General features: G+C 42.7%; 1 protein-coding gene across 1 annotated transcript in view; it reads right to left on the bottom strand.

Annotated features, from left to right (window-relative positions):
* The window catches only part of tjap1 (tight junction associated protein 1 (peripheral)), a gene marked incomplete at its 3' end in the record, with an annotated part of 199,719 nt that overhangs the window by 39,478 nt on the left and 146,658 nt on the right, over positions 1–13,583 (bottom strand). Inside the window, exon 6 of the mRNA XM_084321291.1 lies at positions 908–1,015. Within this exon, the coding sequence (XP_084177417.1) occupies positions 908–1,015 (108 nt within the window). The remainder of the gene's footprint in view (positions 1–907; positions 1,016–13,583) is intronic.

Below are 13,583 nucleotides of genomic sequence, written 5' to 3'. Positions count from 1 at the left end.
TAATGCAGGACCTCTTTAAAGGGGCGAGCACGGAGAGAACATGCAAACTCCACACAGAAAGGCCTGGGAGATACCCAACCTGGGTGCCTGGCATCGTGGAAACCTGGTCCCCAAGCGGGAATCGAAGCCTGGACCTTCTTGCTGTGAGGCGACAGTGTTAACCACTACACCACTGTGCCGCACATCAACTATCTAGTATTAGTATCTACTAGTATTATCATCAACTATCTAGTTAGTTTTTATAGTGTAACGTTTTGCTACTTAAAATCATTGAACATGGAGAGAGGGAGAGGCCAACCCCCCCCTTTCCTCACTAATGGAACTCTGCTGTTTTCTCTATGCCTCTGAGCAGGGTTAGCTTAGCTTAGTTAGCGTAAGCAGCTAACGTTAGTTTAGGTCTTTAACGCGACGTGGGCATAAAGGAATGGTGTATAGCCATCCCGCTAACCTGATTCTACCAGATAGTTTGTTTTCACATCTCGCGTGATGATCTTGCGCGAATCCAGCTGCCGGAGCTGCGCTTGGTAAATTAGACTCGCCACAGGATTTTCTAAATAAGCGTATCGATATGAACCGATCTTTTTACATTGCATCGATCCTATTGGATCATTGATAATTAGATCGATGTATCGTCCCACCCCTAGTAACTATACTGCCCTGCAGAAGCTAACCACAGTAACTATACTGCCCTGCATAAACTAACCACAGTAACTATACTGCCCTGCATAAACTAACCATACGCAAACTTTTGACAATTTCTTTTGACTATCCTGTGATTTTGTGGTTACTGCAATTCTTTATACCCCTCTTGGTCACAAGATAACATTAGTTACTGTGGTTAGCTTCTGCAGGGCAACAGAACATCACATTAATGAACAGAACAGAGAACTGGGGGAAAAACACCCACATTGAGCTCCTCCAGCTTATCGATGGTGTTCTTGGCATCCAGCAGTTTGTTAGTGAGCTCCACTATCTCCTGATCCATCGTCTTTTTGTCCCTTTCCACCTTCCGTAGCTGCAAGAGGGAACAAAAGGGGGGGGGGGGGGGGGGGTAATGAGGATCATCATGTTAGAGCAGCTCATTCAGAATGAGGATCATCATTCAACCGGTTTTCTTATACAAACAAATTGTCAGATGCAGTCAGGATCATTCTTATTTTACTAGGTCAGCCGATGATGGACAGATTATGTTACCACGTCCAAAATCAAATGCTTTAAAGAGGGCTGTTGTTTATCGTTCCATCAATCATTGGAATAACTGCCCACTGAACATAAGTAAATTGAATAGTAAAGTGTCTTTTAAATACCACCTGAGAATGCACTACTTAAATATGTGAGCAAAACATTCTGATGTTGATAATGATGTCTACAATGTTTTACTGTATTTAGATTATCATTGTTACCAGCCCCCCCACATCGAGGTTTTTGAAGACACATCTGCAAAACATCCAAACATACAGCATAGTTGCTACTGGGAAAGAAAAACTAAAAAAAGTAATAGTATCAATCAGACCTATCTGTATTATGCACAAATATTTAGATACAAAGAAGCAAAGAAAGAACAAAAAAACACAAAAAGAAAACTCTCCAGCACGGCTGTGGCTGTGGAAGAACGTCATCAATGAGGTTATTTCACTCCTTTCCCCGCGTCTCTACAATTCGTAGCCGCATTTCTGCAGACCCCTCTCTGATTGGTTGAGCTCCATTTCTGCAGACCCCTCTCTGATTGGTTGAGCGAAGCCCCTCTCTGATTGGAAATGTACTACCAGATTCGCGTATAAAGTTATTTCGCGTGACTTTGCGGTTTATTCATAACGTTATGCACATTTCACAACACAGCCAGCTGTCAGAAACTGTACATTGTAACGTTGTTATTTCGCGGCCTGCCCATTTGATGATCCCAAATCATATTCAGAAAGTATCACAGAGACTTCTATTGACCAAGGAATTAGTTATTATTAGTAAGACAGCGAAGCCGGCAAGCGATTATTATTGGTTTTTAATGACAAACCAATTACATAATCCTATCCAACATATGTGTAAAGGCACACACAACATATTCCAGTTAACGGTATATTTTTTTAATGATTCGTTATGGCGTAATCAATACTTCCATGCGTATAAATTGCGTTCGCAACCTCCATGTTTTGGGGCTATTCATCAGAAAACTCGGATCCGGGATTCGGCTCCCATCCGTCGGGCAACAACTGTGGGTTTTCAGCCTCTCTCTCTGGAGCTTAACGGAGTTTCGACTCCTGGCTAGAGGAGCTTGTCGCGGCTCATGCGCATGCGCGCGCTCGGCCAATCAGAGAGGGGTCTGCAGAAATAGCCTCAACCATTAGAAAATAGGAATAAAATAACGATAAAAAATAAGGAAGTGTAATGGGGGGATCCTTTTAAACAATAAACAATCACGTGAGAGCAGCGTGCCTCGTTCAGAACGAGGACGACCCAATAATAAGCACTGCGGTGGCGACGGGCTGTTCTGGCTAATCGCGTAGCACGGGTTTTATTTAAGGAGGTGACATGGAGAGTAATTTCCTTATTGATTGGTGTTTATATATACCCCCATCTCCTCTCACATCATCTCTCTTTCTCTGCTGACGCAGCAGTGTGTGTGTGTGTCAGGATACACGTGGGCCTCCTAGCCAGCAGTGTGCGTTAGCAGGGAAACAGGAAGTGTGCTACATAAAGCGGTCGATAGCACATTATGAAGTGACAAAGTGGGAACCTCAAAGGAATCTGGATCTCAGCCTGTGTACTCAATCCTGCTGTAATTCTCTCTCTCTCTCTCTCTCTCTCTCTCTCTCTCTCTCTCTCCTCATTTACACCGTCTTAGCTGTGTGTTAAAAGACTAAAATGTCTCGCTATTAGGTCTTTGCGAACCGTTTCAATTACCACCCTGGTAAGTGTCACAACAAGAGACCTGGACACTTTTCACTGTGCTATTTTCAGCACCTGTAGGATCACCAGTGTACTGTACAGTACAGACCCCTGGTGGAGATCCATACTGCATAGTTCTCTCTCCCTTCCTCTTCACCGTCTACACCACCAACGACTTCCACTATCGGTCAGAGTCCTGCCACCTTCAGAGGTTTTCTGATGACTCTGCGATAGTGGGATGTATAAAGGATGGTGATGAGAGGGAATACCAGGAACTGGTCGTCACATGGTGCGATAAAAAAAAAACCTGCAGCTAAATGTGGCGAAGACCAAGGAACTGGTTGTGGAGCTGGGGAGGAGGAGGAGGAGTGCACCGGCTGTGACCCCCGTTTCCATCAGGGGAGTCGATGTGGACATGGTTGAGGTGTACAAATACCTCGGTGTGCACATCGACAACAAACTGAACGGGTCAAAACATGCAGAGGCACTCTACAAGAAGGGCCAGAGCCGACTCTACTTCCTCAGAAGGCTGAGGTCCTTCAACGTCTGTACAAGGATGTTGAGGATGTTCTATGAGTCGGTGGGTGGCGGGCGCCTTCTTGTACGCTGTGACCTGCTGGGGCAGCGGACTGAGAGCAGGGGACGCAAACCGGCTGGATAAGCTGGTCAGGAAGGCCAGTAGCGTGGTTGGGGTGGAGCTGGACTCCCTAGCGAGGGTGGCGGAGAGGAGGAGCCTTGCTAAGCTCCATGCCATCAGGGACAACCCCTCCCACCCACTATACACAGCCTTGGTGACAGGAGGAGCATGTTCAGTGCTAGGCTCACACTCTCAAGATGTAGCACTGAACGGCACAGGAAGTCCTTCATTCCGACAGCCATCAGACTATACAATGCATCACTGTGCCTCACTGCATCACTGAGCACAGAGTGACAGTTACCATCTTCCTGGACGTTTACTTTAAAACAACACTGTTCAATATTACACTTACTGTAGACTAGGGCTGACCTTCGAAGCTTTTTTTGGCAATCGAAGCTTCGGGGCCGAGCTTCGATTTTAATTCGAAGCTTCGATTTTTTTTTTTTTTAATTTAAAAAAAATATTTTTTTTATATATATATTTTTTTTTTGGGGCTTGTACAGCACTTTCGTAAACTTTGTTGTTTTTAAATGTGCTCTATAAATAAAGTGGGTTGGATTAATTAATTAAGTAGCCCCTTTCGTGACTGTGATGCGTCCAACAAGGTTTCACTCGGCGGTGTGATTTAATTCAAGGTGGATCGCTGTTGTCGTTTGAACAACTTCAGATTTCATGGGAACTACCAATCCCCCAAATCAAGAATGTTTAAGATGAATGAAGTAATATTTTGATTATTTGAAATATGGCCTGTGTAGACTAAACTATGCACAGAATTATGTCAGTCTACAAGGTCCGGATTCTACATGGTCCGGCAATGTAGACCTTGTAGACTCCACTACAGACCAATTATCAGTGAATGTTCATGCATTTTTTTGTATATATTTTAGCTACTGTGATACCCGATAAAACCAATCTCTTTAGCTGTGGATGTACTGCAAACTCAAAAACATCATTCAATAGTAATACAGAGGGGTGCATTTTTAAGAAGGGCAACTTCCACAAAAAAACAAAGAACTCACCAAAACATCTCAGTAGCACCTTATCTAAATGTTATATTTCATATATGGAGATTCATATTTATTTATGTATTGCATGCATTTCTACATTTTATTTCCTATTTTGTTTATTCATCCCAGTATCTTTCTTTCTTATGTGTGGAATTCTACAAGGCGCGCGCACACACACACACACACACACACACACACACACACACACACACACACACACTTACATTTAGTCATTTAGCTGACGCTTTTATCCAAAGCGACTTACAAGTTCTGTACGACAAGACAGCAAGAAGGGTACAACTCTATCAGCTGAGTAACAATGTTCATCAAAGTGTTGCGTGTTACAGTGTAGGTTAGTTTATTAGGACAAGTGCATGACAGTAAGGTTAGTCACGGTTAGATTTTTATTTATTTTTAATTTTTTTTATCATTTCAGATAATGGTTGAAGAAGTGAGTCTTTAGTCGACGGCGAAAGATTGGACGGGATTCGGCTGTCCTAACTGGGATGGGTAGTTCACACACACACACACAAATCGAAGTAATTTTTTTTTGAAAAATCTTTATTTAAAAAAAAAACAATTTTTTTTTTATTTTTTTTTTAACTTCGATTTTTTTTTAATGTTCGAAGCTTGTGCCATCGAACGAAGCTTCGAAGCTTCGAAGTATTTAAGACAGCCCTACTGTAGACTTCTGTATATTTTTACTGTATATTTTTTACTATATATTTTATACTAGAATGTATATACATAACATACGAAATGTGAATCCCGGTCCGTACTAGTGTTGTCAAAAATATCGAAGTATCGATACATATCGATACTGAATATTTAAAACTGCTTCGATACTCATTTCCCGAAATACCGATACTTTCTGCAGTATCGGTACCAGCTGGCGAGTGTTCTACAGCAAGTTGTTGACGCGCTGTTCCGCCTGCTCCGAGTCCAGCCCTCCCCCTCACAGAGCAGTCTTCAGTTTGTATTTGTAAACAAGAGCTTTTAGCTGAAAATGATGGCAAATGCAGAGCCTCCGCAACTTGTGCTTGTGGATAAAGAAAACAGCAGAAGTGCTGTTTGGAGGTACTTCGGGTTTGAAGTAAACAACGAAGGACAAGCTAAAGCTTCCCCAATGCTATTTGCAAGCGGTGTTACAGAGCAGTGCCAGCGCGGATCTCCATAAGGAAATTAAAGAGGTTCGTGACAGCTGCTCTTTCAACGTCACTGTGACTGAAGCATTAAACCATTAACTCTAGTTTAATACATGATACGTTGTCTACTGATGGCGCATAATATCAACAGCTGATTCGTTGTAACGTTACAGCTACCAGCTAACGTTAGCTACTGCTAGCAGTTAGCTCCCTTAGCTTAGCTGGCCACCGTTATAAATACTGCATGGAAACGGAGTAACGTTAACGTGTAAACGTTATGTCGAGGTCATACAATACTACAGTCGACATAAGGTTAACGTTACCCCGTTTCCACCAAGTGTTTAAATAGCAGCAATCTTGTTGAAAATGTAACATTACTAAAATGCTCCGAGCATAGCCTCTCTCTCTCTCTCTCTCTGTCTCTCTCCATCTACCGCTACCTCTCTCTCTCTCTCTCTCTCGCTCTCTCTCTCTCTCTATCTACCGCTACCTCTCTCTCTCTCTCTCTCTCTCTCTCTCTCTCTCTCTCTCTATCTACCGATATCTATCTACCGATACCTCTCTCTCTCTCTCTCTCTCTCTCTCTCTCTCTCGCTTGCTCTCGTTATCTTTAAATAAAAACTGTTACTAACTGTTCAGTTTGTGAGGTACATGCAACACAGATTACAGTGTTTACATCTGTCTGCTTGAGAAAATACCATGTTCTGCATTTGCAATAAAAATGATATATATATATATATATATATATATTTTTTTTTTTTGGTATCGAAATGGTATCGAAGTATCGATACTTTTCAAGGTATCGTATCGAAGTCGAAATTCCAGTATCGTGACAACACTAGTCCGTACTCTATTATCATTATCTTATTCTTAGGCCTATTCTATTCTTTTTCTTAGGCAATTTGTTTTGTTATTCTTATTCGTGACTTTGTCTAAATGTTTACTGTGAGTGATTTGTAGTGTCAAATTTCCCTCGGGATGATTAAAGTATTTCTATCATATTCTATACTGTCCCAATACCAACACACGTTATTATGCTACCATATGGCATATAAAACCTTGGGGAGGACAATGTCTGTCTGCAGAGCGCTGATTGTTTGAGGTCAATGAAGGTGATGCTAAAGTTGGTGTGTGTGTGTAAGTATGGTATGGGTGCTTAACTGGGGTGGAGGGTGTAGAAAAAATCCTTATTGGGGACTGGAACACGGATATGCTACGTAAAGCAGCACCCGTCTTCAAGGCCTTCAGTAGATTTTCTGATCTGCACGGTTTCAGCCAGCTAATCACCCAACCCACAAGGGTGTGTGAATCAACCCAGACTACCATTGACCTCATCCTGACCTCCGACAAGTCCATGATCTCCAATAAAGGGGTGATAGCATGCGGGTTAAGTGATCATTATATGATATTCTGTTCCCGCAAAAAGCCAAAGCAAAAGGCTGGCTGTCACAAAATGGTCACATCTAGAGACCTCAAAACGTACTCTAGCGAGGCCTTTAACCTTGAACTGAAGAGCCTGGACTGGTCAGATGAACTCAATGGTACACTGGTTGAAGAAACCTGGCTTGGCTTCAAAACCAAATTCTCAACAATACTAAACAACATGGCCCCCCTAAGAACCACCAGGGTAAAAAATCGCGCTGAGCCGTGGATGCACACTGAAATACTGACCGCTATGAAAGCCAGAGACAAAAAATGCTCTGAATTTCATAAAAGTCAGTCAAAGCTTACCAAAAGCACGAGCAGTGAACTCCAAGCCCACGTGACTGAACTCAAACTAGAAAGAAACAGACTAAGAAATGACGTAAACTCCATGATAAAAACTGCAAAAAAAAATTTCATCAATGACAAAACTGAGGAAAACAAAAATAAACCACGTGAACTTTGGAAATTACTCAATAATCAACTAGGCTGCAGTAAAAAACTTAAAACCAGGTTCTCAAACATAAACATAAAGACGGACAACACGCTCATCACAGACAAACTGGATGTAGCCAATTACTTAAACACTTTCTTCACAAACATAGCCACAACACTGGTAAACAAACTACCCTCCCACTCAGGGCAGTATGGGGTAGAACACATAGTAGCATACTACAAGAACCTAGGCGTCCACAAAGACGATTTCAAACTGGAAATGGTAACTACAGATGAGGTACTCAATAAACTGAGCGCCCTCCAACCGAACAAGGCCACTGGCCATGACAACATCCCCTCCAAATTCCTCAGAGACTCAGCAGCCGCCATCACCCCAGTCATCACACACATAATAAACCTCTCCATAAAACAGGGACACGTCCCCAAGGACTTCAAAATAGCGAGAGTAACACCCCTGCACAAAAAGGGCAGCAAATTAGACCCAGGCAACTACCGCCCTGTTTCTATCCTTACATCCATCTCGAAAGTCATGGAAAAAATAGTATACGAACAGGTCGAAAAGTACCTTACGGATAAAAATCTAATCTACGAATTCCAATCTGGCTTCAGAACATCCCACTCCACTGACACATGCCTTCTCTATTTGAACGACCACATCAAGCAAGAGGTGGACGCGGGCAAATACTGCGGCATGGTCATGCTAGACCTACAAAAGGCCTTCGACACTGTCAATCACACCATTCTGATTGACAAGCTAAAAGCAATTGGTTTTGATAGTTTATCAGTGAGCTGGATACAATCCTACCTGGAGGGGAGAGAACAGATGGTGGAGGTAAACGGTACCCTATCCCCCCCCCTCACAGTGAACTGTGGTGTTCCACAAGGAAGCATACTAGGACCACTACTGTTCCTAATTTATGCAAATGACATGTCGTCAGCTTGTGACTGCAACTTGTTCCTGTTTGCGGACGACTCAGCCCTGCTGGTCTCTGACAAGAACAAATTACAGGTTGAAAAAACCCTCAGCTCGGAACTAGGCAAAATCTGCATATGGCTCGCCGACAACAAACTATCATTACACATGGGCAAAACAGAGTCCATTCTCTTCGGTTCAAATAACAAACTCAGCAAAACAGACGGCTTCTCAGTTACAGTGGGTGACAATATTGTCACAAGGAAAGATGAAATTACCTACCTGGGTTCCATCCTAGAGGCTAATCTTTCCTGTGACAAAATGGCATCCAATGTAATAAAAAAAGTCAATCAACGAACTCGATTCTTGTACCGGATCTCCTCCCTGGTAAACAAGAATACCCTGAAGACTCTGGCAGGAGCACTCATTCAAGGGTACTACGACTATGCTTGCACCTCATGGTACCAAAGCACCTCAAAGGCACTAAAAACCAAATTACAAACATCTCAAAACAAACTAGTCAGACTACTGCTTGACCTGACTCCTAGAACCCACCTCACCCCTGCACACTTTGCCAACCTAGGATGGCTTAGAGTAGACGACAGAGTACAGCAACTTGCAATGGGCCTGGTCTACAAGATACACTACACGACCAAGGTACCCATGTACATGTCAAAATACTTCCCAAAGGTCAGTGAATACCACGATCACAACACCAGAGGGAGCTCCACAAATCATGTAAAACCCAGATTCGGCACAAACAAGGGACTAAACACGTTTCGCAATTATGCCACAACAATGTGGAACGCCCTACCCAAAGCTGTAAAGGAATGTAAATCACTACCCACCTTCAAAAACACTCTCAAAGAACACCTACGGGAGACTGCAATTCAAAACTGGCCCCTACAAATGTCCTAACCCAGTTGTACAATAAAGACCAAGCATGGCTTTGTCAGTATTCCAATGTACAGCCCCACCCAACCCAACACCTACCCAACCTCCTCCAATGTACAGTTTCCATGTCAAATGTATGTCAGTATTCCAATGTACAGTGTCCCCCCCCCCTACCCAACCCCCCCCCCCCCCCCCCCACCTCCAATGTACAGCCCCACCCCACCTACCCAACCTCCCCCAATGCACAGTTTCTTTTTTTTTTTGATCCACTTTTTCTCCCATTTTCTATATTTTCTCCCATCCCAATTTCGTATCATCCAATTCAACCCTCCCCTGTCACGAACGCTGTTTCTTGCCTCCCACAAGCCGGCTGCAGTGAGGACTAAGTCATACATAGCACAAGTCCCCTCCGGTACTTGAGGTAACAGCAGTCGCATCTTTTCACCTGCGCAGCTCGACCTCTCAGTGTCGAGGAGTAACGCGTGGGAGGCTCACGCTGCCCCCGACACTTCCTGATTCTACTGCGCAGGCGCACCAACCGACTTGTAGGAGTCGCTTGTTCACAACGTTCGATCCCCACCCTTCAGTTTTCCCTCCCCGTAATACGGCCAATGTGTATTACTGCGGACGACCAGCCAAACTGAAAAACAATGTGGAGAGCTGGATTCGAACACGCGAATCCTAGCGTCTCCACACTGGTGGCGAGTGCCTTAGACCACTACACCACCTAGCCGCCCCCCAATGCACAGTTTCTATGTCAAATGTATATACTCTTCTTCTGGATTTTTTTAGTATCACAAACAGTACTGTATTTGAAAATCTGGTATGTCATAAATGTATAGATGTAGCAGTACTGTCTATCTGTATGTCATGTGTGTCATATGATGAATTGAAAATGGGGGACCCTGATGGAAACAAGACGAAAGTCTTTCTCAGGTCTGCATCCTCTTAACAATTGTATGTATTGAGCTGTACTGTACTGTACCCATTCTGCAATCTGTTAATAAACTTTTCAATCAATCAATCAATCAATGGTATGGTATGGTATGGTAAGGTATGGTATGGTATGGTATGGTATGGTATGGTATGGTATGTATGTGGGCCTTCTAGCCAGCAGTGTGTGTCAGGATGTATGGTATGGTATGGTAAGATTAATTGATTCCCTTGGGGAAATTCAGGCGTCATAGCAGCATGGGGGAGGGGAGGTACAGGCAGGGTAATAGCAGTGATGGGCAAGCTACTTGGAAAATGTAGCAAGCTACACTACAAGTTACTCTCGATTAAATATAGCTAAACTACAATGGAAGCTATCCCCAGAGAAATGTAGCAAGCTACACTACAAGAACATGGCAAAAATAGCTAGCTACATCGCAGCTACATCGGCACTATTTTTTTTTTTTTTACTTTGTGATCAAGTTTACACCAAACAAATAGGCAGGCAAAAAAATAGCTCAGTTTGATTGTTTATTATAAAACTGAAACAAGCCCTCGGGGTCTGGCTTTTTGTGTCATCCTTTTAACATGAGGAAAGAACTGTGGAAACGTAATAAATAAAAGGCAGTGAAACAATAATAAAATAAACACAAATATATACTCTCTCTATTGGAATGGAGACTTTTCAGCACAGGATAAACTACTGTTTCAACTAAAACCACAGTATCAAAATGACAATAACCTGGCCAAAGAAAAAGTGCAAGAAACATTTGTCTACAAAATAGACATTAACGAAATCCTATGTAACATTTATACATTCTTAAGTACGGAAATAAGCAGCATGGGGTAATCGGCATTGGAACTTTCACATCGCCTCCATCCTCCCTGAGCAGTTTGCTCACGCATCTGTGCACCGTCAGGTTAGCCAGAACAAAACAGAACTTCTATAAAACTTTCAAAATTGTACGCTCCTTCAGTAAATACTGTAAACTTCCCATATATATATATGTCTTCTTCAATATCTGAATTTTAACTGTCTTACTTCATTTTACTATTATGCTACCATGTACCGTACTTTTCGGACTATAAGCCGCAGCTTTTCCCCCCATTTTTCGACCCTGCGGCTTATATAACGGTGCGGCTTATATGTGACTCGACGTGACCAAACTCGAAAATGTTAAAATCTAAATATTGCTTTTTTGACTGCATTGAAATGTTATTTATCTGTTCCCTTATTTGCTAAACTTAATACAACTTGTAAATGAGTTAATTCTTGTTATTTGTCCGACAGTATTGTGTCCCAATGCTAATTACATATGGTAATTAAACATTAAAACACCTGCGGCTTATAGTCCAGTGCGGCTTATATATGTACACGTCATTCAATTTAGCTGCTGCGGCTTATAGTCAGGTGCGGCTTATAGTGCGAAAAGTACGGTATATACTACTACCAACTATGCTAATATGTCTATACTACTACAGTATGTACTCAGAGTATAACACTCAAGCTTGACACTGCTAGACAAACAATACTATCCTTGGCTGCTAGATATGTAACTCACAAAACATTCCATGGCCACAGGTTGAGAACCACTGGTCTAGGTGATCTTTTCCCTATTTTTTTCTTTTCTCCACCCCCATAAGTGCACTGACTTGTGTGCTGTTTGGGAACAGTTGACAATGTTTATGTAAAGACAGTAAAGGTTTTCATCAGCTCACCTGAATATGTGTTCTCAAGTTAGTATTGGACGTGTGGGACGTTGAGAGCATCTTCGTTTTTGGTTGACACAATAAACACCTAAACACATATGTTTTAGGCGTTTTTTCAGTCAAACTCATAAACGTGTCCAGGTAGGGCCATGGAGATGCCATCAATGCCATCAGTGGAAACATCAAATCCCTCTGCCATTATTTCGCGCGGACTGGTTCTGTTATTGTAAATTGCATCCATTCATTCTCATTCAGTGGTCTGCGTTTCGATTTTCCCTTCTTGTTTTGCGGGCTGGAGTCCCGCCCTATCCTGCCTCTGATTGGCCTACCCGTAATGTTTTGGCCTAACCATACCCAATCGTGAGTCGTCATACTCATATCTAAACCAACCAACCAATCATAGTGGGTTTTCTACAGGGATTTTTTTTTCTCCTCTCAAATCTTTATAGTCTAGACTGTTTCTCCCGACACTCCAGTAGCGTTGTAGCGTTTCCTCATCGCTACGTCACTACTTCGTTCTATAAATAGCTCCGCTACAGAAAACGCTACATGATTCAAAAGTACGACGCTACCATCACGCTACTGAGAATTGTAGTTAAGCTATGTAGCGTCGCTACTTGTAGCTAGCTACTGCCCATCACTGGGTAATAGTACTAGAAATACATAAATATAGGCAATAAAACTAGATCTAAATATAAATATATAAGACAAATAAACCTTGTTACCTCTCTCCTGTACCTTGTTGTTACTCTCCTGTACCTTGTTACCTCTCCTCTACCTCATGTTAGCCTCTCCTGTACCTTGTTGTTACTCTCCTGTACTTTGTTACCTCTCCTGTACCTTGTTACCTCTCTCCTCTACCTCATGTTAGCCTCTCCTGTACCTTGTTGTTACTCTCCTGTACCTTGTTACTCTCCTGTAGCTTGTGTTACCTCTCTCCTCTACCTCCTGTTAGCCTCTCCTGTACCTTGTTACCTCTCCTGTACCTCATGTTAGCCTCTCCTGTACCTTGTTACCTCTCCTGTACCTCATGTTAGCCTCTCCTGTACCTTGTTGTTACTCTCCTGTACCTTGTTACTCTCTTTTTTATTTTTAAAGATTTATTTTTTGGCGTTTTATCGCTTTATTTCTACTGGGCAGTCCAGTAGATAGCGACAGAGGATGAATGGGAGACAGAGTAGGGGGAAGACATTCGGCAAATAACGACGGGTTCGGGAATCGAACCCGGGTCGGCCGTGTCGTGGCTGAGCGCGCTATGTGGTTCGCCACTGGGGCGCCCCTTTGTTACTCTCTTGTAGCTTGTGTTACCTCTCTCCTCTACCTCATGTTAGCCTCTCCTGTACCTTGTTGTTACTCTCCTGTACCTTGTTACTCTCTTGTAGTTTGTGTTACCTCTCTCCTCTACCTCATGTTAGCCTCTCCTGTACCTTGTTGTTACTCTCCTTTACCTTGTTGTTACTCTCCTTTACCTTGTTGTTACTCTCTTGTACCTTGTTGTTACTCTCCTGTACCTTGTTACTCTCTTGTAGTTTGTGTTACCTCTCTCCTCTACCTCCTGTTAGCCTCTCCTGTACCTTGTTGTT

The sequence above is a fragment of the Notolepis coatsorum genome, assembly GCF_963971535.1.
Source record: "Notolepis coatsorum genome assembly, chromosome: 9".
Taxonomy (NCBI): domain Eukaryota; kingdom Metazoa; phylum Chordata; class Actinopteri; order Aulopiformes; family Paralepididae; genus Notolepis; species Notolepis coatsorum.
This window is presented reverse-complemented; position numbering and strand designations above follow the sequence as displayed.